The following is a 24,030-nucleotide window of genomic DNA, read 5'->3' as shown; positions in this document are numbered from 1 at the left end:
AAAGAATAGCCCTGAATAATAATCACTGAACCAGTGTTAAATGCCTGTGATGTTCCAAACAAAATGCAGTGAACATAAAGACAGTGATCGCTGGCATGTGTGTCGTACATTGGGGTTGGCAGAGCACGTGACCCTCAAAACAACACTGCGAGGTGAGCACTACAACTGGCACTCCTGTTTTACAGATGAGGAGCCTTACAGAAGGTGAGAGGCTTGCCCATGGGCAAGCAGCTCATAAGAGTGAGGCAGGATTTGAGTTCAGGTCTTCCTGGATTTAAGTACTGTGTTCTGTCCACTGTCTCGCACTTCTTTTCCAAATACAATGCAACTATGGTGAGGAGGAGGTTGGATGGTCAAGCACAGTGGACTCTTCCCATCCTGTGTGGAAAGGTAAAGAGAACTGTATTTGGAGTCAGAAGAGCTAGGTTCAAGTCCTGGCTCTCCTGTTTATTATGTGTAACCCTCCCTCTCTGAGCTTCAGCTTCATCATCTTGTAAAGTGGGAATAATGATACTTGAACAACAGGCTTCTTGGTTGTTGTGGGGGATGTATTTTGTTGGCATTACCTCACCAGTGAAATGTCAGCTATAAGAATGATATTGTACAGCAAGAGGCAGAAAATCCAATGCAGATTTTAGACCATGAAAATCTTTTTCACTTGTTTTAGACTCTCTCTTAAACCAGTTACACCACTAAAAATGTGAGAGCCCAGTGCTGAATCCTGACCTCCCCAACATGACACTTTTAAGGTCAGGCAGTAGGTAACCACTGTGTAAAAGCCTCCCACAGAGCTTCTGTGGCAATAGTTGTTGGGCAAACACAAGGCCAAGAGACGCTTTCCTTTTCACTGAAATGCAGGACCTTAGCAATCCTCACCCATAGAGATTTCATCCAAAAGCCTGTAGTTGTGTTTGTTGCCATGTAGTAGAAAGGAAGGGTAAGCTGGTGGCTAGAGTGTAGGGCTGAGAGTCAGGAAGACCTGGGCCCACCTCCCACCTCAGACACATATGATCCTGGACAGTAACCTAAGCTCACAGCCTGTTTATTGGTGAAATGGGGATGGAAAATCAAACCCAGAGCACTTAGCATTCAGGGTTTTTGTGAGGACCAGGTGTGATCATATGTGTAACGCAAGTTGCAGACTGAAATTGTGTTGATCTCATTCTTATATCGTTTTCATTTCTAAACATATCCCGCCCTAGGGACTTGGCCAGATCTGAAGCACTGTATCAATGGCAGTTGTTATTATGGCCCGTGATCCAAGCATCCCAACTGAGCACAGAGAGGGGGAGTGGCCTGCCCCAAGTCACCAGCAAACTGGCTGCTGCTCCATGCACCGTAGACTGTTCAAGCAGTTCTAGCCCACTGAGCTCTGATGCTAGAGTAATAGGGGAAGCTTCTGAGCAGAGCTTGATGTTGTAATGTGGCTGATCCCCAGTTAGATCTCTTTCATCCTTGGAAACTCTACCTCCTTGCCTTCTGCAATCGTGTCCTTTCAGAGTGTTGAATTGCTCTAGAGGAGGCTTTCATGACACTAGGTACCTGCTAACTCTGTGGGTAAAAAAAAACAAAACACTTGCTTATCATAGCAGAAGTTCCCTGGTAGCTTTTTAATGAAAAGTCTGTAAAGAAACCTGGAACAATTGTGAGCATTGGGTGGGAGGGAAAAGGGAGGGGGGACACATAGAAAGGAGAGGGAGAGAAGGAAAGAGACAGAGACAGAGACACGCAGAGAGAGAGAGATAGTCTCTGTGATTTATTCTAAAATCCAGGCTGAAAAACTCTGGACACTGACATTTTCACTCATAAGTTGTGTGCAATGGAGCACTGCTGTAAAGTTTCAGATAATAACAAAAACAGAAGGAATGTTAACATCAAGTGTTACTAGGTTACCTTCTTGTTTAGAAAAGGAATTCGTTTTAGAGCTGCATAATCTGAGTGCAGTACAGTTAAGGGTAGGTGGGACGGAGGGGGAAATACTATAAAAAGGCATACATGACTATGTATGGAGGAAGACTATTAGCATTTTTCCCCACTGAGCCTTGTATCTAATTGAATGTACCAGAACTCCTACTCAAAGACATCTTCTCTAGGAGATAATAGAAAGGAGGCTGTAGGGTTGAATATAAGCCTTCAGAGTCAGGGATGTAAGAGACTGAGCCCTTTACAGCTTTACCTTTTCAGGTGGACTACCTTTAACCTAGGTTTATAGATTTGAGCTGGAAAGGGTCTTAATTATCATATAGTCCAGCCCTGCCATTTTGCAGATGAGAATACTGAGGCCCAGAGACAAGTAACTTGCCCAGAGCCTCAGAGGTAGCAAGTAACAGAACTGGGAATCATACCCAGACATTCTTCCTACAAATCCAGAGTTCTTGGCATCACACCAGCTCTGCTAGGCTGTTTTTCCTACATCTTGCCTTCAGTACTGTCAAACCTGTCTCCAAGCCCCAATTTCCTTGGCAAAAGAATTTAACTCTTTCTATGTCAGGACCCCACTGTAGGATCAGATGGATGAGATGAACCATCTGTAATTGAAAGAAGAGCCACATTGGCCATCCAGAGTGGCAGATGTAATATAGACATATAATACCTCTCCAAATATTCTCTCTCTTGCCCTCAGTAAGGGAATGAATGAAAAAGCAGTTAAGCACCTACTGTGTGCTGGGCACAAAGGCCAAAAACAAAAAAAAAACCCCAACCTAAAACAAAACCAGTGAATCCTGCCTCTTGAAGGCCAGTGGATGTCCCCTGCCCAGTGTGAGCCTTTTGATTATTGCCGTTCTCATTTTCTTCTCCCCAGGTCCCAACGAAAGAATCCTGGTAAAGTTAGATGCATCCAGAGCACGTATCACAAGGCTAATTTTCAGCATAACCAACTTTCTGAAATTTCAAGTTGTCTTGGTACAGTTTGACCTTAGTTAGTGTTGGAGAAGAACACTGGATTTGGAATCAAAGCTTTGGTCTCAGCTCTTAGTGCTATTATATACTGAGTGACCTCAGGCCAGTCACTTAATCTCCTAAAAGCCCATTTCATCATCTTTTAGAGGAAGAGGTTGAACTGAGTGATCACTAAGATCCTGCCTTCGTAATCCCATGAGCTGTTTCTTTCTACCCCCACAGAAGCATAGAGATGAACTTATTACCACCTCTGCACCTAGAAATGCTGGAGGTGACTAGAGAAAAATCATTTTCCTTCCCCTGGCACATCAGGTGACCACTATGCTGGGTTTGGGGGAAGAGAATATGTTCCTGATTTGCCATCTGGACATAGTCCCTATGTTGCAAAAAAAAAATATTGATTAGGTATCCCATTCAAGGACCGCTCTAATGATTTTGAGTGAGGTAGATAGATGGTAAAGGGGGCTAGTTTATAGTGGTTGTTAATTTACCAAGAAGACACAGCACAAGGAGAGATGTATGATTCTTTAATCTTTTTAGATAGTACCTAGTCCAGCCCCCTTATAAATGAGGAAATTGAGGTCCATGGAGTGACATGGCCAAAGTACCACAGGTGGCATGTGTCAGGTCCTCTGATGCTAGAGCTAGTGACAGTTTCCACTGTACCATGCTAATAAGCGAGTCCTCAGGAATTTTTATTAAAAAATTAAGGCATCTCAGTTTGCATGTGACCTTTTTCTAACTAGATCAGCCCTGAAGAATTCCAAAGCACCAAGCATACTGTGCTGGACTTGGAATTAAAAGTCTCCAGAGACCTGACCCTGAATCTGGCACTTAATAGCTGGGTAACTAACCATGTACCGCATCACATTCACTCTGGCTGTTGGTGTTTACCTCTCCAAAATGGGTCATTGGGACTAGGTGGTCCACTTTCCAACTCCAGAATTCTCTGATTCTATCTATGGAATCCTTTCCTCCACCAAAAAGATTGAGAAGAAAGCCAGTCTCTTTAACAAATTTTACATACTTGGATCAGGGCTGTGGAAGATATTCTTCCCCAAGTCTTTGTGCACAGAATTGGCTTGAGAGGATATGTCCCTAACAGTTCTACCAGCATGAACTTTTCCGAGGTTATTTTACAAACAGTGAAGCACAGTAATCTGAAAAAGGTCTATTTGGGGACTAGGTTCATAGAGCTCCAAGCCCTTTATTTTATAGGTAAAGGTACAAGCCCAGGAAAGCTCTCATTTACCCACACATAAGAGGACTTTGAGGCTCCTGTCTCCAGAGCTAGTTCTCTTCCTACTGAGCCACACTGCCTCTCTCCTCAGCCACAGGATGCATTATGCCTTTCTCCTTACTAGAGACCATTGTGCATTGAGAGAGGTAGTGTGGTAATTTAGAAAAAAGCCCTGAATTCAAATCCTGAGGGCTGGAGCTCAAGTCCCAGCTCTGCTGTTTATTAGCTGCATGACCTTAGATACATCGCCTAACTTCTGGGCCTCAGTTTCCCTGTCTATTAAAAAAAAATGAGAGAATTGGACTGGATGATCTTTGAGATACCTTTCAGATCAGCATCTGGGATCCCAAATTCTGTTTAACTTCCCAAAGCCTGTTTGGTGGTATGCTTGATTTATGGAAGAAGCACTTAGGTACAGAGAGGTTTGGGGATGTGCCCATGAACACACAGCAAGGTAACCAGTTAGAAGTGCCTGATTTGGAGACAGACATAAGTGAAGTTGCAGTCATCTTATTATTCCCAAGGAATACTAAACAAGATACATAAACGGGCATTTCTGTTTGCAGCCTGGCAGCGTTAGAGTAGTACTTGTTTTAGTGTGTTTTTTTTCCCTAAGGCATTTCATTAGAACCCCATAGTTACTCCAGAAAGTCCTAGGCACAAGGGGATACCAAACTGCAGATTTCCCTCACTGTCCAGCCAGAGGGCTGAGTCTGCGAATGCACAGTCACATGCCTCTAAGATGAATGGTTAGCTTTCCGAGTGTCCTTGCTTCCTTACCTGCCTTCCCTAGGGGAGCTCGTCCGGTCACCCAGAGGGGCACCTTTATTCCTGATCTGAAAACACCTGCTGCCCCCTGAGGCCCCAGCTGACTGGACAGCTCAAGTGCCCAGAATTTGGGCACACGCTTGACTGCTTCATCTCTCCACCAGACAACGAAGGAGCAGGAGTAAAGAATTTAGCAATTTGACTTTCTATATTTAGCACTCTGCTTACCCAAAGCACGCCAGACCTCTTTCCCAGGCTTTTTTTAGCTGTCAACGCAAGAAAGTCAATATTAACTGCTCTAATCTTATGGGCATGTAAATTTTCCCCCTTAAGGGTTGTTTTTTTCCCCCATTTTAGGGCTGCCTATTTCTTGGCTCACTACTGTGATCTATTTTAAAGTAGAACTGGGTGGCCAGCCTCCTTGCCTGCTTGTCCTCACCCTTCACCTCTGCATCCTCCTCAGCCAATTGTTCTGCCCACCTTCTGGCAGGTGTAGGAAGGGCTGGGCCACAGGGAGTGGGGATGGGAGGCTACCTCTACTGAGGGGTAGCATTCTTAGAATGCAGCAGTCCTGCATCAAAAAGCTCCCAGGCCTGATGTCAGGCATGACGGCTAATTTTAGCTTTGGGGTCCTATGCGCATCATAGCTTATAAATTACCCATGAAGTGCTGTGCATACTGCAGAGATTTTAAAAGATGAAGCCAATTAAATTTTCATGGTGAAAAGAGAAGGGGAGGGCAGGGGAGAGATGTGAGGCCAAGGCTGGTGGAAAAAGTCCAGCATTAAATCAGCAAGACTTTCACTGAGGGCTAATGCTGAGAGTTGTGGCTGTGACTGTTTGGTGTCATTTAACCCAAGTCAGAGTGTAATTTTCATGAGAAAATTTCTTACAGCTAGAAGACACCTAAGATTCCCTCAGGGCATAATGTCTTTCATTTTCATTATTCTTATTATTTAATAGACTCATTTTATTTTCTCCTGATTAAGATCTGCCTTTGAGAAGTGTGGAATTCTTCCTGAGGAATTCATAGGATTTAGATTCAGGGCTGGAAGGAAACTCAAGGGTCTTCTAGCCCTCCACTACCACCTGCCTATTTTATGGATGAAAAACCTGTGGCCCAGAAAGTTAAGTAACTTACCAAAGGTCCTGTAAGAAGCCAGTAGTAGAACTAAGTTTAGTCAGTCCTAACTTCAATTCTCTATTCAGAAATGCAAGTAGTTTTTGAAAGCCGATCTGATTGGTCCCTCCTGTAATTCAGTTCCACAATCAAGTGCCTGCTATGTGCATGCAAGTCAGGGGATTGGAATGGACAAGAGTTTTGGGTGGGAATTGAGGAGGACCTGGGTTCATTTCCCAGTGAAGGATACCAGTTGGTCAGAAGATGATCCAGCAAAGGAAACTGAGAAACTACAAGTGGGAGAACCAAAACAGAGCATGGTCATGGAACCCAAGGGTTCCAAGGGTGGAGAAAATAGCCAGAAGCAGGGCTGATTAACAGTTTCAGAAGATACATGGAGGTCAGGTAGAATGCCAACTGGCTCTTCCTGGCTAGACTTGAAACCTGGCCCTCCCTAGCCAGTTGTTCTAGAATAAAAATCTGTAATTCCAGGGGACAGTAATCCATTCAGATCCACTTTGGATCTGATACCCTAGAGCCCAACTCTGTTGGTGTGTACACACACACGTGTGTATATGTATATATGTATATGTGTATATATGTATATGCGCTAACTCATTTAGCCCATGATATCTCCTGACTGGCCCTAGACACTGGAGTATAGTTTCATATTCCACCCAGACCATAATTCTCCCACCTCACCTCCTGTTTTCCACCTTCCCAGAACCAAACCAATTTCCCTGGTCACTGTCCTCTATGTGTTATCTTTCCCTATTAGAGCTGGCAAGGACTGGCTCTTGTTAATATTCTCTTGGTACCCTCAGTGCTTAACACAGTGCCTGGCACATAGTGTGCCTCTAAAAAGGGAGAGGTACTAGACCTGTGGTTTCATTGGTCCATAGAACTTCCAGATTCCACAGTTCTGATTGGCTCCTTCTGGCTACAATTTTGTCTTTGAGAGTGGCCTAGGGCGGCAGAGCCAATAGATATCAGATGTGGCTCTAGGTCCAGCTCTAACCACTAATTGACATTGCCTCTTAAGTACTTAATAATAGTGAAATAGTGTTTCAGTGTCTATGAAATGATTTTCTCACTACCAGCCATTGGTAGTTGGCAGAAGTATTCTTATCCCTCAGTTTACAGAAGAGAAAACATATTCAAAGGTTAAGTGAATTGTTCATGGTCACATGCTCCTAAGTACTCCCCCTTTCACACCAGAAGGTAGGGGATGTAGTGGGACAAGTTGAATCTTTGGACCAGCGGAATCTGCAGAAGAGAGAGAGCCATCAATAGGCAGACATCCTTGCTCTTAAACTTACAGTTTCATCTGTCAAATACACCCAGAATGTTCCCCCCATTTTGCCTGGAATTTCCTCCTTTTCACAGATCTACCTCCTCCAGCCCTCCAAACCTAGCTTCATGTGAAGCCTTCCACAGCCATGTCATCAGGGCATAGCCTTAGAGACAAATGGCCCTTCTAATCTTCTTTCCCTCCTCCAGACTTGATCAGTAGTTATTGGACCTATATTTTTGTAAACTTCTATAGCATTTGAGGTAGACTGTAAACATTAAGGTAGGTGAGATGTGTCTGTGGAAGAGAAATATGTGTTTATTAAGCACCTGCTATGTGCCAAGTACTGTGCTAAGCACTTTGCAAATGAGCACGTATATATTTCGGTTTTGATACAGATGTGAACCGTGGGTAAATTCCAGTTGTAGAAACCCCTTCCACTGATGTAAATTAACAACATTTGTAAAACTTGAATTCTTAGAGGCATTTCGGTGGTACAGTGGATAGAGTACTAGATCTGAGGTCAAATCTACCCTCAGATACTAGCTGTATGACCCTCAGCAAGTCATTTAACCTCTGCCTCAGTTTCCTTATCTGTAAAATAGGGATAATCTTAATACCTACCTCCAGGGTTGTTGTAAGGATCAAGTGAGTTAATACTTCTAAAGCACTTTGCAAAACTTAAAGCGCACGCGCGCACCACACACACACAGAGCAAATGGTGGCTGCCTTCTAGAGCAGCACTTCTTAAATGGGTCACAAAGCTTAAAGCACTGTGTAATTGCTTGCTATTGTTAGAGAGCTGCCCAGGCCATTAGGAGAGGAAATACTTTGCCCTTCGTTTCACAGCTAGTCTGTGTCAGAGGCAAGACTTAGAGCCAGGTCTTCTGGACTACATGGCCAACCCTAGCCACCATGCTCTGCGGACTCACTCACTTGTATGTCACCTTGTATGGCTAATTCAGTCTGACAAACTATTTTGTATTTATTTAATACTCTTTTGTATATATGTAAGTATGAGCATGTTTGTCTCCATCCTGTAGAATGTGGATTCCTTGAAAGCAAAGACTGTTTCGATTTTGTCCTTATTAACACAGCACCTGGCACATAGTAAGCACTTAAATGATCATTCATTTCTTACTATTCAGCTACTATGTGCCTAAGTTCAGAGGATACCAAACCAAAAATGAAATGCAGTTTTTGCCTTCAAAGAGTTTCAATTCTAGTGGGAAATACAATATCACTCAGTTCTTGACCACTCCTGACTCTGAAACCAGATTATAAAATCTTTTGAGGGCCGAGATTGTCATAAAATTCTGGAGCTCCAGCAACCTACCATAGTGCCTTGAACATAGTAGGTGCTGAAAAGTATTTTGACAGCAGTAATGATAACAACAGTGATAGCTCCTCTAGGATAGAGCTTCTTAAACTTTGGTCACTCACTATCCCTTCAGTATTTTTTAGACTGTGGGTTGCAACGCCATGTGGGTTTGTGACCCACAATTTAAGAAGTGCTGCTCTAGGAGAAGGCAGCCACCGTTTGCAGTGTGTGTGTGTAGACATTTTCTCAGATAACATAACAAGAACTGAAAAGCAGTTTCAGAATGTTCCCCACCCCCCTTATAAACCTAGTACTAAAGCCTCCTGCAAAATAGGGAAATGTGTATTTTATATTACATCCATGGAAAGCATTGGCTCCAATTTTGAGTACAATGGGAGTAAGGCACAAATGCATGAGATACTTATGTGGCAATAGCCGTTCTTAGGTTCTGGTACTACAAGGCTTAAAAGTGTTTTTCTCTTTTCGGTTGTTGTGGACCAAGGTACATATAGAAATTTGGGGAGGTCATTAGTTAACCACACACACACCCTCCCACAACACCAACCCAAATGTGTCCAATATATTAAATGATGCTGGAAAAATTAAGTACCTGGAACTGGAGATTCAGGATTCCTGGATTCCAAGTTTATGTTGTCAGGGATCCTTCCCCCATGGAACAAAGCATGGAAGGGTCTCTGAATCCAAAATACAAGAAGAGTAACAAGAGTGTCTCTTCTTAGCTGTTTAAGTTTCTATAGGTTCTAACCAGCTTTACCATCACCACTCATAGCCAATATTCAAGAAATAAATAAAAACCTGTTTTGGAGAGCCTTTCTCTTCCTGTTCTCTTAACAAAAACAACTTTCCCAGCCTATTTCCACTGAGCTTTGTCATCTGTATAACCTTGGGTCACTTTCTTAGGTGTTATAATGGGAGAAGATGAATGGGGAACTTGTCTCCATGCTCTGTCTGATAGATCTGGTTTTGTTGGATTCATCTTCCCATACCATGTTTAGTCATCTCATGATGGAAGACTTAACCCAAGCAGTTTACACAAAACCCCCATCAAAGTGCATGGACTTTATACAGCATTCTTTTGCGTCTTTGTCATTGCCAATGAATTAAGCCATAGGGGGAGATCCTTCCCCATGCATGCCCCAGACTTCTCAGATGGTAACCCCTTGTTCTAACAATATTATGTTCAGATCAGCTGGATCTTAGATCCATTCCCTTCATGAGACAGGTAAAGCATTGGGGGGAGGGGGAGAGATATATGGTATGATGGAAAGAGCACTAGATCTGGAACAGAAGCAGTCAAGACCTCTGCCACTCAATACCTCTGTGACTGTGGGCAGATCATGTCTGCTCTGGGTTTCAGTTTCCCCATTTGTAAAATGTGAGGATTGGATTAAGTGACGTTTGAGGTCCTTCTCCTCTATAGCGGACCCCAGAGACCATCTGATCTAACCCTTCATTGGACTGTGACTCCAGAGTCACAAATGCCCTTCTCCCTTGTGGAACAAAATAGGACAACTTTAGAACCCTTTAAAACTAGGCAGAAAGATTATTCACTGAACCACACATACCCAAAGTGGCAGCAAGAAGCTGATCGGTTCTTTGCCACTTTGAATCATCATATTGCTATACCAAGGAATGGCTACCATGACTAGGTGGAGCAGAACAGTGTCCATTTGGTTATTTTAAGAATTGGTTCCTAGTATTTCAAATCTTATGCCTTGACTCCTCACGATTGAGGACTAGCCTTAATATTTGGCTTTTGTCCCAATCTGTGACTTTTTTCAGTGCAGGGATCTCCCTATGTGGAAGTGCCCTTCATTGAGGCAGGTCAGAACTTCTGTCACTTAGAGTCTTAACAGTTTGCCTAGGAAATGGAGAAGTGAGAACCTTGCCCTGCTTCCCTAGGCTAGTATGTGTCAGAATGTTAGTGGAAGTATTAGGATTATACCTAGAACATTCGTTTTTTCTGCAAATGGTCATCACCCAGATTGTGTGACTTTGACTGTTCCATGGGCATTCTTCAAAGGTTCTGCTTTCTTAATAAAAAAAAGTATAGATACCTGGCTTCCTCATAGTAATAGTGATTTTTTAAATATATTTTTATTTGTTTCATTAAATATTTCCCAATTACATGTAAAAAAAATTGAACATTTTTTAAAAATTTGAATTCCCAATTCTTTCCCTCCCCCCCGCCCCTTCCCTATCCCTTGAGAAGTCAAGCACATGATACTGTTTATACGTATGAAGTCATTCAGCATGTCTACAGGTAACTTAACACGTACCACATCCCCAAGTCTGTCATTCTGTGCTTCTTGGCTTTCTATTGCTTGAACTCCCTTTATTCTAGGACAGAATAGTCCCTTTATCTGTCATAATCCATCATATTTTCTGTAGCTTCAGTGCTAATTTTAGAGTTCTCATCTTTAATAGAGATAGATAAATAGCAGATGAAAAGAATTTATTAAGACCTCTCAGCTTTAAGAAAATTTGGCCTAGAATTTCACTATAAATAGGAAAAAAAATCAGATCTGGGGACTCAGAACTTTGTGGATGCAGATTTTCCATGAATGCTTGATTTCGCACAACGGCCTGACAACTATAACTGTTCAAAACAACTTTGCAGAAACTTGGACTATGCAAAAATCCAGTCTGGATCTCTATCTGCTTAACGTGTTTATGTTTGCTCATAGAGGAAAAGTGGGACATGTCCCTTCTTTGTTCCTGCCTCACGGTGTTGGGCAGCATTCTCTTTGGCCCGCTCCAGAGGGTCACTTCTAATGTGTCTGTCTCTTATCCTCGAGGTCACTGTCATGAGAGTAACCAGGACAGCCTCCATGGCAGAGAGAAATATTTTGACAATCCTGAGGCCCTGGGAGCTACTGAAGATGGCCCTTCTGGGAAAGGAAGAGAGGAGGACCCCAGTATCTCCATTGAGAATTCAGGGAGAGACTCAGATCCCCTTAGACTTCAAAGTAAGTTGAACTTCACCTTTCAAACGGGGCTTGTAGGAAAAAGTCTACCCCAAGCTCTGAGTCCTGGTTTCTCAATGGAAGTCTCTCACCTTGCAGTGTAAATCAGGAGGGGACCTCTTACGACAGAACAGAAAGCAAGCTCTGTTCCTACTACTTCCAATCTTTGCTTCCCACTGTCTCTTGTTGGACTCTCCTATGTTTCTAAATGCTTCCCTCCTGAACCAGGTTTTAAAAGAGCTTTTTATCGTAGCTCATTGAAGATGCCTCATCTGGAGAGTGAAGCCATAAAACAACTTAGACCTGAATAGACTAAGTGCTGTGGTTCCCACGCAGGCCAGGGCTCTTCCCAAGGTCCCCCACTAGGACCAGGTATCCAGGCTCAGCTGGGATCTTTGCCATCACTTGATCAGCTGAGTTGCAAGGTGAGCACTCACTGGACTGTCTGTTTCCTCCTAGGTAGTGGGCCAGCAATGAGGGTAAGTGGCCATCCAGTGGATGGTGGTGCCTTGTTTGCAGCCCAGTGTCTTAACAGCTAGCCTTTACCTATGTGTGATTAAAAGAGGCAAGTAGAATAACATGCATTTCTGCCTCATTATGCTCTTGCTAGGAAAAAATAAAATCCAATTAAATAAGCTTTAAGCACAAGAATAATAAAGATGAAGAAGCAGTTTTTCTTAAATACAAATCCCTAGGTGTCATGAGGCACTTTTCTCACTAATCTTTCCAATCCTAGTTCTTACTTCTCTCTACAAACACCTCGCACCACCCCCCGTCTCTCCATCTTTCCAGCTTTTATGAAGCATGTTCATGGGCCGTGGTTCTGGCATTTGAGGGCTTAAGAGCAGCTTGGCATCACCGTGGCTTTCTAATATGATGAACTTGAACTCTGAGCACATGAATTCTAACCATCTGCTTGCAGCTTCTAAGAGAAAACAGATGCTTGTTTGTCTTTGTAAGTCACCAGTTCTCCACCTGTTGCCTTCTTACCTGAGGTCATGTAAAAAGTTAGGTGAATTCAGCCATGCAGTTCAACAAGCTTTTGTTAAGCCTCCAGCATGGACTAGGCCTTGTGCTTGAATGGGACACAGAGACCCAAATCAAAGCTGTCTCAGCCTCCAAGAGGCTTCCATCCTTCTGCAGGGGACACATCACAGACACAGATATATTTGAATTCCAGCCCTAACCCTTCTTCCCATAATTTTTTTAGGCAAGCCACTACCTTTTTGGACTTCAGTTTTCTTCATCTCTATATTCAAAGATCTCCAAGACTCTTTGTACCTTGAAATCTAAAGTCCTGTGATCCTATAAACAAAAACAAAGGAATTTCATGGGAAGGTGGGGTAGTCAGGCTTTGATCCACAACATCCATGGGAATCAGGGAAGGTCTTTTGAAGGAAGCAGCTCTTGAGCTGAGTCTTGGAAGAGAGAAAAGTGGAGTTCCCACAGACACAGGTGAAAAGGGAGAGTGTTCCAGGTATGGGGCTGAGGCCTATTTGAAGGGAACACAGTTCATGAGGGGTCTGTCCAAAAATGGAGGTACCTCCACTGGCAGGGATGAAATCCTTTTAAAAACAATACAAATCTGCACTCTGCTAGGCTGGCAGTCATTTTTGTTTTTGGCCATATGACAAATTTGCTTCCAGCTTTCCCCACACCCCCCTGCCACCCTCACACACACCTTTATGATCTATAGCCTGAAATTTGCATACAGTGCTTAAATTTCCTCATTACGCATTCATTAGTGTCCAAATCTGCCATGCTTCCTGCCTGCCCTTTACCTCCAGCTGCCTTCTTTTTGAGGGTCAGTGGCCCTTTCCAGAGAACCTGACATTTAAAGGACCCACTTAAACAGAACTGAAGGAGGATTCTGAACCAGAGGTTTGGGATGATTTCCCTGTAAGAGGTTTGCCTCACTTTAAAAAGAATACTTCCTATATAAAAGCCTGATCTCTCCAACCAGATGAAGTAGGGCATGATGTATTCCCTGTGGGAAATAATTCTTCACTTTAAAAAAAGAATTTGAAACTCCTTTGGTACTCTAAAAATATGATGCAGCCTAACAAAAATTGTTTGCCCCTGACTTTCCAGGTGGATAGAATGCTGAACCTCCAGTCAAAACTACTTGAATCCAAATCCTGCCTCACACACATACTAGATGTGTGACCCTGAGAAAGTCACTTATAACTTCTCTCTTCCTTAGTTTTCTCAGCTATATGATGGGGATAATAACAGCACCTACCTCATAAAGATTGTAAAACACTTAACATGGTGCCTGGTACAGAGGAGTTGCTTAATAAATAACATGTTTATTTTCCAAACTGTGGTTTAATTGAAAGAACATTAAACCTGGAGGCAAAGTCCCGGATTTGACTCCCAACCTTGGAATTTGTTTGCTGTGTGACCTTAGGCAAGACATTTAATCTTTCTGAGTGTTGGTCTCTGCATTTCTAAAATTGGGATACTGTGATGGGTTCATGGTGTGGCCATGGGCATCTCTCTACTGGTGATCCATGGCTCATGGATCCCCCCATGCCCACACACGAGCCTATACCTTCTCATCCTGTGTGATTCTTGTCTGTGTGAGCACTTCACAGAGGGACTCTCTGGCCAATGAACTGAAGTCCTTCCACTGATTCTTTTTACAACACTAGAATATCTACTGTTGTCCTTCACCCTCTATACTCACCAGACAGCCTCCTTTTCCAGTCTTCTTCTCCATTAATGATGTCCTTTATACCACTTGGTAATAATAGAATACAACCTCCTACAACCAGCCAAGGGATGGAGATTAAGATTGGATCTGGCATTTCATTGAGCTAGAGCAGTAGCTCTCCAACTTTTTGGCCTCAGGACTGCTTTACACTCTTAAAAATTATTGAAGACCCTCCCACAAAGAGCTTTGTTTATCCAGGTTATACCCATATTTAGCATAATCAAAATTAAAGCATACATTTTTAAAATATACTTTAATTCATTTAAAAAATAATAAAACCATTGGGCATTAACATTTATAATATTTTTCATGAAAAATAACTTTTCCAGAAACAATTTAGCAAGGGTAGTATTGTTTTTCAGATCTCTTTAATGTCTGATTTAATAGAAGACAGCTGGATTCTCATCTCTACTTTTGCATTCAATCTGTTACAATATGTTATTTGGGCTTAGGTATAAAAGAAATCCAGCCTCACACAGATATGTAGTTGCAAATGAGAATGTTTTAATAAGCAAATAATATCTTAGTATCATTGTTAAAATAGTTTTGACCTTGGGGACCCCCTAAAGGGTCTTTGGGACTTCAAGGGAGTCGGCAGACCACACTTTGAGAAGCGTTGGGCCAGTGACTTCCTGGATGAGGTAACGCCTTCTGCCAACCTAGGTTGCCTAACGCACCTTGAGATTGAGAGATTTGCCCCAGGATCCCCAGGTAGGATATGTTACAGGCAGGACTTGAACCCAGGTCTTTCAGGCTGCATCTCTAGCCAATCTGTCTTTCTACTATATCGTGCTCCTTCTCTGTCAGAGATAATAATACTTGTACCACCTTCCTTAGTTAGTGTGAGGATCATGGAAGTACTTTATAAGCATAAAAGTGATTAATAAACACATGGTATGATTATTGTAGAGTGCAAATAGATTGTCATTCCCTATTTCTATACCACCCTGCCATCTCTCCCCCTCCCAGTGAGTCAACATTGATAATAATGTATGCCAGCATCTTGTACTAGGCATTTGGGGTGGGGCAGGAGAATTGGAAAATAGAAGACTCCCACATCCTCCCCACAAGGGTCTTAGAATCTCGATCTTTAATGTGTGTGTTGCGCACGTGCGTATTTGTACAGGTGTCATGTGCACACGTGCTCCTGTACATGTAGACAGTGACATCCATCCCCTGGTTGGTCTCTCTCTCTGCCAGTCCATCCTGAGCTCCGCAGACAACCCGCCGTTCCCATATCGTGCCCCGGCACAGATCAGATCCCCACATGAAGCGCCTTGCTCTCCCCTTCTCCGTCTTGTACTCTTCCTTCAAAACCCAGGTTAACGCTTCCTCCTTCAGAAGAACCTTCTCTGACTAACCTTACTTTCCATCTCAGCATTGTTATTGCTAATAATATTATCATTGTCATTAGAGCCCACCCTTAATTCAAACAGAATTTCTGTCTGTAGCAGGGGACAGCAAAGTACAACAACTCTGCCCTGGTTTTATACAGCCCAACCAGAACTAAGAATAGTTTTTGCCTTTTTAAATAAAGTTGTATCATATTTAAAATGGTAAAAATCATTCTAAGCTCAGAGCCTTACAAAAACAGGCCCGAGGCTAGTATTTTGCCACCCCCTGCTTTGTATCATGTGACATGTACCTCTTTCTTTACCATTGAAGCTGGTCTCTGGGAGTTTCAGGTAATAAGAGTAGTAGCTGGCATTTTTGTAGGCTTCCAATGTTTGAAAGGTACTTTATAAATATCTCATTTCTTCCTCACAATGATCCTGGAAGGTAGGTGCTATTTTTATTCCTGTTTTACAGAGAGGGAAACTGAGGCAGGCAGGTGAAATGACCTGTCTGGAGTCACACAGCTAAAAAATGTCTGAGACAGGATTTAAACCCACCTGTTCCAGATCCCAAGCCTGGCAGCTCTATCTACGGCATCACCAGCTGCCTCCAATAAAGGTTTGTTTAGTTGAATACCTTTTCTCTAGACCAGGGACCTTGTCTTCTCCTTCCTTTTTATCTTTTATCCTATCTAATATGGTGCTAAGCAAACTGTCCATCCTTAATCAATTCCTGTTGATTTCACAGAATCAGAACCTCAGACTTCTGAAAGAGTTCAGCTCCTACCTGGAATGTGGCCTTTGCTTACAGCATCCCTGACAAATGGTCTTTTGGCTTCCTAGCTCTCCAAAAACACATTCCATTTTTGATCCCAAATCCACCTCTCTCGAGCATTCCTTTGGTCCTAGACCTACCTTCTGGGACTGGAATAAGTCTAGTCCCTCCCTCATATAACAACCCGTCAGTTATTGAGGACATCTGTCCCCTCCCTTTTTTTGAGGGGGAGACAATTGGGGTTAAGTGACTTGCCCAGGGTCTTACAGCTGGTAAATGTCTGAGGTGAATTTGAACTCAGGTCCTCTTAACTCCAAGGCCAGGGCTCTATCCACTTCTCCACCTAATTGCTCCTTCCCCTGTCTTCTAAATAAATTGCCTCTTCTCCAACCTACGGGTCCTCAGTTCCTTCAGCTAGTCTTTGTATTATACAGGTTCAAGCCTCTTCACTTTCCTGGTGACTCTTCTCTGTCCTCATTCCAATTTATCGGTGTGCTTCCTAAAACATGGTACCAGGAACTGGTCACAGGATACCTGAGCAGCAGACTTAAGTGGAACGGTTGACCACTCATTCAATAAACGCTGATACTATTTTTAGCCCAGGTGTAGCCATTCACATTCATTTAGTGTTCACTAGAGCCTCTAATATGTAGGCACTTAACACGTGCTTGCTGATTGGTTAAGTTTTCTGTATTAGATCTGACCCGTTGTTTAGGGCCTGGTGAGATCACTTTGTGTCCTGGTTCTGTCATCTGTGAGTCAAAACCATCAATCTTTGTTCCAGGCCTGAATTCCTTCCCCTCCAGTTTTCATGACCTCATCCTCAAAGATTAGGGATGGACACTTGGCAGCATTAATTACCTGTTAGCAGCCATGATTGATTTTTGAACCATGTTAGGTAGCAGCTGAGGGGCTTGCAATGAAAATCTTATATTAGATATTTCAAATTTAACATAGGGATCCCTTGTTATGTGATGGAGTCCTCTACGAAAAGGATTCAAGTCATCTGCTGTGAGGTTTTGCATGTACCTCAGCATAGTTATTCCCTCCAGTTGAGAAGGAAGTGTTTCTTTCTGAAGCTGAGTGCTCCACGTGTGTACTGGTCTCCATCCTTCCCCATCCTCTCTGGGACTGCCCTCTCCCTACCCTACTGCCCCTTCCACTCCTCCCTTACTAGCTGTGTGACCTTGACAAATCACTTAACTTTCCTGAGCCTCGGTTTCCTCACATGTAAGATAACATGGTTGGACAAGATACCGTCTTCGATCCTATCAGCCCCAGACCTATGATCCCATGAGCTCTTTCTTTTGACTTCCAACATGTTTTGTTCTTTATTGTCTTCCTTTCACTTGATTCCCAGTCCCTCCTGAGCTCTCTTCCACCCTCTTCTCTCTATAGCCAAACTCCCTCAACGTGTGGCGTTCATCCATTGCTTCCCCATTCCATCTGCCAAGTAGGTCGTCCTCGGTAACCTTTAAGAGAACAATTTCAGTAGAAGCCACACTGCAAGAATTCCCCCAGAATCACCTCCTTTGCCAAATCCATCAGTCTTTTATCAGTTCTCATCTTCCCCAGCCTTTTGGCAAAACAGAATGTTAACAAACCCCCTCCTGGAAAGTGATCTCATTTGATTTCTATGAAGCTACGCTTTGGCACATCTCTCATTTCTCTGACCAATCCTTATCTTGTTTCTTTGCTAACTCTTCTTCTAATCTCTGATATAGTCATCAGTCTGTAGAGTCAGAGGACCTGCATTCAGATCTTGTCTCCAATGGCTGGTAAGTGTCTGTGGCAGGATTGGAACTTGCATCTTTCTGACTCCAAGTCCAGTGCGATAAGCTGCCTCTCAAAACAGCACAGTGTTAGCTAGAAACCACATAGTCCAAATACTTAACTGATGGATTTTATCCTCCTCTCACCCCATTTTGAAGAGAAATATAGTTTGTAAAGTTTCCTCATTTAGAAATTTTTGCTGGCAGTGGTTTCTAGAAACCCCTCATGGCAAATGAAGGACCCAGTCTCAGCCTCCTGTGCCAGAACAGACGGGCAGAGCTGTAGCCAACAGCACCTGCTCAAATCAGCGTGGTGCCTGGAGGGACAGAAAAGGATACCGGGCCTCAATTTGCTAGCCCCGTGAAAACAAGGCAAAGAAACTTGCTGCTTCCTCGCCCCCTCCCAGGCTTACTTGAGTGCTTTGAGATCCCCAGGAGGCTCTTTCCTTGCCCATGCTCTCCCTAACACTCAGTTCAATAAGCCTTTACTCACTAGTGCAAATGTCATCCCTCTTTGAAAGCGGATGAAAATACTCTGAGGCTTAGAGAGATTGAGCATTGGCTGCAGTCCCGCTGCAGTCCCGCAGCAGAGCTGGGATCCATCCTACGTCTCCTGATGGTGAAGCAGGGGCTCTTTCCACCCTGCACACTGCCTCTCTAGACCTGCGCAAAGGGTGTGAGAGACAAGGCACAGACAGAAGGCCCCTTCCTAGCAACCATCTATCTGACACCAGAAATCTCCTGCTATTTTGAAGCCTCAGGGACTCCCTCTTCCCCAAATCTGGGCTGGAGCAGGATTATTTGAGCTGAATAAAGACCGAAGTTTTGAGCCGCATCCTTTAGCGGCCTAACTTTCAGCCCCTAAAAGATCATTCTCTTCCTTAACAGTGTTGGCAGGGTTACACTACAGCTTTAACCTCTTAAAACTAGTTCAATGAGATTCTTTGCAGCAAAGTTGTGTTAGTGCTATCCAGCTAGTCATTATTTTTATGGGGGAAAGCAAGCCACCACTCCAGGCTCCCAGGGTGGTGACCCCCCCAGCTCGGCTCTGGCATCAAACCCAGGGCCAAGCAGGAGTATCTCCAGGCAGGGCCTGAGCCCTAGGCCCACTCCCATCTCCCTGAGAAAGTAAATGAAAATGATGTATTCTTAAGACCCAGCTCATCGACCTTAATGCTGGAAGTCAGAGTCAAGTTTTCGGCAATCCTGACTCCCAGGGCATTGGCAGCATCATTCCCTGACAGAAGCCCTAGCAAGCAGTGTGGTGGTGGGGCTTTCTTTCCAGGTGGTCCCCCTCCAACATACATCACAGTCCTTCAGGAATTGGCAACACACACAGACACACACAGACACACACAAACACACACACACCATGGCCAACTTTTTGTTCCTTACAGAAAATATACAGCCTGTTACCAGTCTGAGATATTTCTAAAGTGCTTAGCATACTGTCTGGCACATAGTAGGCTCTTAATAAATGTTAATTCCCTCCTTTACCAGGACGATACCAGAAGCCTCTCCAAGCACCTGCTGTCTCATGGCATACTGCACAGAGAACTAGGTTTGCAGTTAGGGAGACGTGGGTTCATATCTCACCATGATTTGTGACTTTGGGAAATCACTGAAATCCCCTGAGCCTTGGCTTCCTCGTCAATAAATCAGGGATAATAATACCACCTGCCTCCCAGGGGTGTCAGGATCAAATGGCAAAACATGTGTATTCTGTGAGATGTGAGTACCAGCTGTTATCATTAAGGATTAGGGGAATCTGGCCGAGACCTGGGGCTTCACTGACATGGAGAACCCGCAGATGAGGAGACAACCTCCATCACCGCAGATTGGCCCATTCTCTGCCTATTACACCCACAGAGGGTTGCTCAGAGCTCCGAGAGGTTAAGCAGCTTGCCTCAGTCAGCAGAGGCAGTGCTGGAACCCTGGTGTCCCTGGCTCTGAGCCTGGCCCTTCATCCACAGCAACCCTCCTACCTCCCTGGACTGTCATTCTAGCTGTGATTATGAGTGGAGCTTGCCAGGGCTGGAGCTCTGATGGCACTGCCTTTGGAGACCTAGGGGCACCTCCATCCCACCAGCAGGGACAGCTTTTCTATTTAAAGTAAATAAAACAGCAAAGACACGATTTTTCAGCCTGTGATCTGTGGAAGGCACTATTCTAGGTGTTATGCAAAGGATGGTTAAACAGAGTCCTAGCCCTCCAGGAGCTCACCATTTAGAGGAACACAACCTGTCAACATATGAAAATTTAAACCTGGAAGGCTTTACAAATACCAGGTTGACCATTGTCACCAGCCAAAAGCAGGATGGAACTGGAGCGGGTACTATGAGCCTTGCTGCATAATGAACATTGTTCTCACACCTTACTAACTGACCCGTTCATACTTGGAACTGAGTAGAATGCCTCTAATCTAGCATCAGCAGTGGTTTTTCTTCCCCATTTTGTTAAGATGTCTTTGAAGTGATACATTCTCTCTCTCTCTCTCTCTCTCTCTCTCTCTCTCTCTCTCTCTCTCTCTCTCTCTCTCTCTCTTTCTCTCTCCCTCTCTCTCTCTCTCTCCTCTCCTCTCTCTTTTCTCTCTCCCTCTCTCTCCTCCTCTTCTTCCTCTTCCCTCCCCCCCCACTTCGTTTCTCCTCCTCCCTCCCCTGTTTCCCCCAGACCCCCTTCTAATAAACAGCATGTGTTTGCAAAGTGACTGACCAAGGTTAGCATTTTGGGCTGTGGCTATAGGACAAGGCAAAGCTGAACAACCTACACAGGAATCAAACTCATGACCTTGACCTACTTTGCACAGGACTCCAACCCCCTACCCTACACTAATCAAGATTGCTGGCTGCAGCACATCGCAGCAGCACAACGTAACCTGGTGTTCATGAGCAATCCATCAGCTCATCAGGTGATCAATCCATCACCCCCAGCAGAATCAGAAGGTCTGGGGTGGGGAGGGGGAACCTGTCTCTTCTCCAGCCACCAGCCAGTGGGTGCATGTTATAGAGAGATGTCACAGGCATCATGTCCAGTTGGGTAATAATCTGCTGGCTCTTGGGGTTTCAGGTACAGTGGTTGCAGAAAGCAATGGCTCTGATGGGTTGGAGAGTCTGAGTGACACCCAGATGTCAGAAGAGATGTTAGCTCTGGTGGATGAATTTGAAAACGCTTGGCCTCTCGAAGCCTTTGAAGGAGCACTGGAGGTCAAGGGGCGACGTATGGATCTGCAGGGGATACGAGTACTGAAGAAAGGCCTTCAAGATGGAGTAGCCAGCTCCTCCTGCTTTGGCGACTGTGGAGATGATGATGATGATGAGACAGAGTGGGTAAGAAGCAGTCAGGTTGGGGCCCTAATGTCTGAGGCCAGGTCTCATTTGGGGGTGATGGTAGAGTTTGAGGTTTCCATTGTGGGATGCCTCCCTTGTGTTTAAAATAGAATAACTTTCAAGATAGCATGCTATCTGCAGGAATCACTTGGTGTCTCATAGTACACATATAGTCCTCTTACCTTTCAACGAAGAGTAAAAGTGAGACGTGTTATCTCATTCAAGAAGACAGGACATTCCAGCTGCAGGAGCAGGAGGATAGCTCTTCCTAGTGGCCTTAAAGGAGGAAATTAACCTCTCACTCTGAGACTGCCTATAGGCATCAAAAAAAAAAAAAAAGACCCCTCTGGCAGATTATAACCTCCTGGAGACTGGTTCCCCAGGTGGTTTTTCCCCTTGTAGCTGCTTGTGTTCTCAGGGTTGTGTGTCCCTCATCTGGCTGTGCTGAAGCAGAGAACATCGAACAGCCAGGAAGGAATGGTTGTATATCACAAGGTCAGGGACAGCTGTGTCCTCAGTAATGCCTCTGAGCCTTTCCCCATTCTCTCAGACATAGTTTGGTTGGAGGTCATGGGCCTCCGCTGGCATTGCCTTTGGAAGTCCAGGGGCACCTCCATTCCCACCAGGAGGCATCAGAGGACATTTTTCTATTTAAATAAATGAAATTCAGGCTCGGGTTAACTTTCACAAAGATTATAGATACCTAGATATCTGCATCTCTCTCCTGCTCAGGCTGTGGCTGAGATCCTCTTTGGCAGGATCTTTTTGATTCTGAGGTTGTGAGAGCTTTTGCTCCTTTGATGAAATATTTTCTCTGCAGTCTTCTTAGTGATGTAAACAGTGGACAGTTACTCAGATTTCACAGCTCTCGCTTTATTGTCTGCTTTCAGTAGTTATTCTAAGGTCAGGTGTCCACCACCCATGAGACCCTGACCCCTCGATCTCATTTTTCCTTATGTTTTCCCTTCTCAGATCACATTCCAGGTTAAACGTTTAAAGAAACCCAAGGTAGAAATCTCGGACACTCAGGAACCCCCTGGGAAAAACAGTGAGGAGCGGGTTCAGGCAGAAAATGAGCGCCATTTTCAAAAGACTCTGGAAATTAGTGGCCCTAAGATACCAGCCCCTGGACCACAAGGTAAAAACATCCACATTCTCTAGGACTCGGGGCTCATCCATCATCTTTACTATCTAAATCAGCCATCACAGGACAAGGTAGGACTTGAAAGATTCCAGGCTATGGGAGCAAGGGTTACTTCACTTTCTGTAAGTGAGCAGACAGCTAGAATTTTAAAAAATAAACTCAGTTCTGTATTACATGCATTTTCACCATTGTATTGTTTGGCTACATTTAGCATCCGCTTTCTCTTGGACCAAAAGACAAGTTAACTTTCTTTTCCTGTTAGGTACAGTGTGTTTTTCCTTTCCTCCAGATTATGCTCTGTTATCCCCACAACCTGAAATAATACTTCTTCTGTGTTCTCTACTTTTTCAAATTTGTCAGTCAGTCAGTCAGTCAGTAAGCATTTGTTAAATACCTACTATGTGCCAGGCAATGTGCTGATTTCTGGAAGTACCAAGAAAGGCAGCCTCCCTGTCTTCAGGGAGCTTACAGTCCAATGGGAGAGACCACATGCAAACATCTTTGTGCAAACGCAGGACGTGGAAGGTAATGCACAAAGGGAAGGCACGGGGAGTGGGGAGGGCCCACTCATTCTTAGGCCAGTGGTCCTAGGATGCAGTTGTCTTAAGAAAGATTATCTTTGTCTTTCAAAAGGCACTTTTGACTCAATTAGATTTGGCACCATCAGATAACTCCATTGTATTTTGAGTTTTGTTTAGAAATCTCCTATTTGGTATGGAAGAAAAAATATTTTTAGATATTTGATAATAACATTATGAATATACAGGAAAGTGATGAGTTCAGATTAAGGGGAAAAAAGTCCAAAAGATGAGAAGATGGTGATACAACCAAAGAATTTTATATATAGGAGATTATCCAATTCAATCCCTTCCTTTTTTACAAATAAGAAAATTGATTAAGTGAACTGCCTTAGGTCATGGAGCTAATTGGTGAGAAGGGAGACTAGAAGCCAGGTCTCCTAATAGCCAGTATCGGCATTTTCCACTGTACCAGGTGACAAGAACAAGTATAAAGGAGTAACATCCAAGAACCAGAATAAAAGGGCAATATGTATTTGTACCAATAGTATTGGAAAGGAAGGATAACGCCCCCAGAATGAGCTGGAATTTGCCAAAATGCCAGAAACAGCCAAAAAGGAATGAAGAGATGGAGTGAGTTGGGAATGCCATGGAGCTGTTTGCTCTAAGACAGAGGACAAGAGAAAGGCAGCCCCACCCTTTGGGGAACATAGTTTAATATCACCTCCAAATTTAGTTCCTCTTTCTCCATGGAGGAAAAAGATATTCAAACTAGAAAGAATATTTCATTATGATGAATTTGAAAGCAAAGATAGAGA

At 43.8% G+C, this 24,030-nt stretch overlaps 1 protein-coding gene and 1 long non-coding RNA gene across 5 annotated transcripts in view; one reads left to right on the top strand and one right to left on the bottom strand.

The window, feature by feature from the left end:
• TTC17 (tetratricopeptide repeat domain 17) overlaps positions 1-24,030 on the top strand; it is a 109,996-nt gene that overhangs the window by 70,402 nt on the left and 15,564 nt on the right. For 2 of the 4 annotated variants that reach the window (XM_072618439.1, XM_072618441.1), the window contains exons 17-19: positions 11,460-11,630; positions 21,291-21,550; positions 22,523-22,688. The exons of 1 other annotated variant lie outside the window; for it this stretch is intronic. In XM_072618439.1, the coding sequence (XP_072474540.1) occupies positions 11,460-11,630; positions 21,291-21,550; positions 22,523-22,688 (597 nt within the window). The remainder of the gene's footprint in view (positions 1-11,459; positions 11,631-21,290; positions 21,551-22,522; positions 22,689-24,030) is intronic. One more of the 4 variants, XM_072618440.1, reaches the window with a different exon arrangement.
• On the bottom strand, positions 1,027-12,933 carry LOC140510106 (uncharacterized). Its single transcript, XR_011969091.1, has 3 exons — positions 12,850-12,933; positions 9,251-9,335; positions 1,027-1,551 (listed from the first exon to the last, which is right to left on the bottom strand). It is a non-coding gene; the product is annotated as an uncharacterized lncRNA (long non-coding RNA).

This window comes from Notamacropus eugenii, chromosome 6 (assembly GCF_028372415.1).
Source record: "Notamacropus eugenii isolate mMacEug1 chromosome 6, mMacEug1.pri_v2, whole genome shotgun sequence".
In the NCBI taxonomy this organism is placed as follows: domain Eukaryota; kingdom Metazoa; phylum Chordata; class Mammalia; order Diprotodontia; family Macropodidae; genus Notamacropus; species Notamacropus eugenii.
The sequence above is the reverse complement of the archived record's forward strand: the minus strand, read 5'-3'. Positions and strand labels throughout refer to the sequence as shown.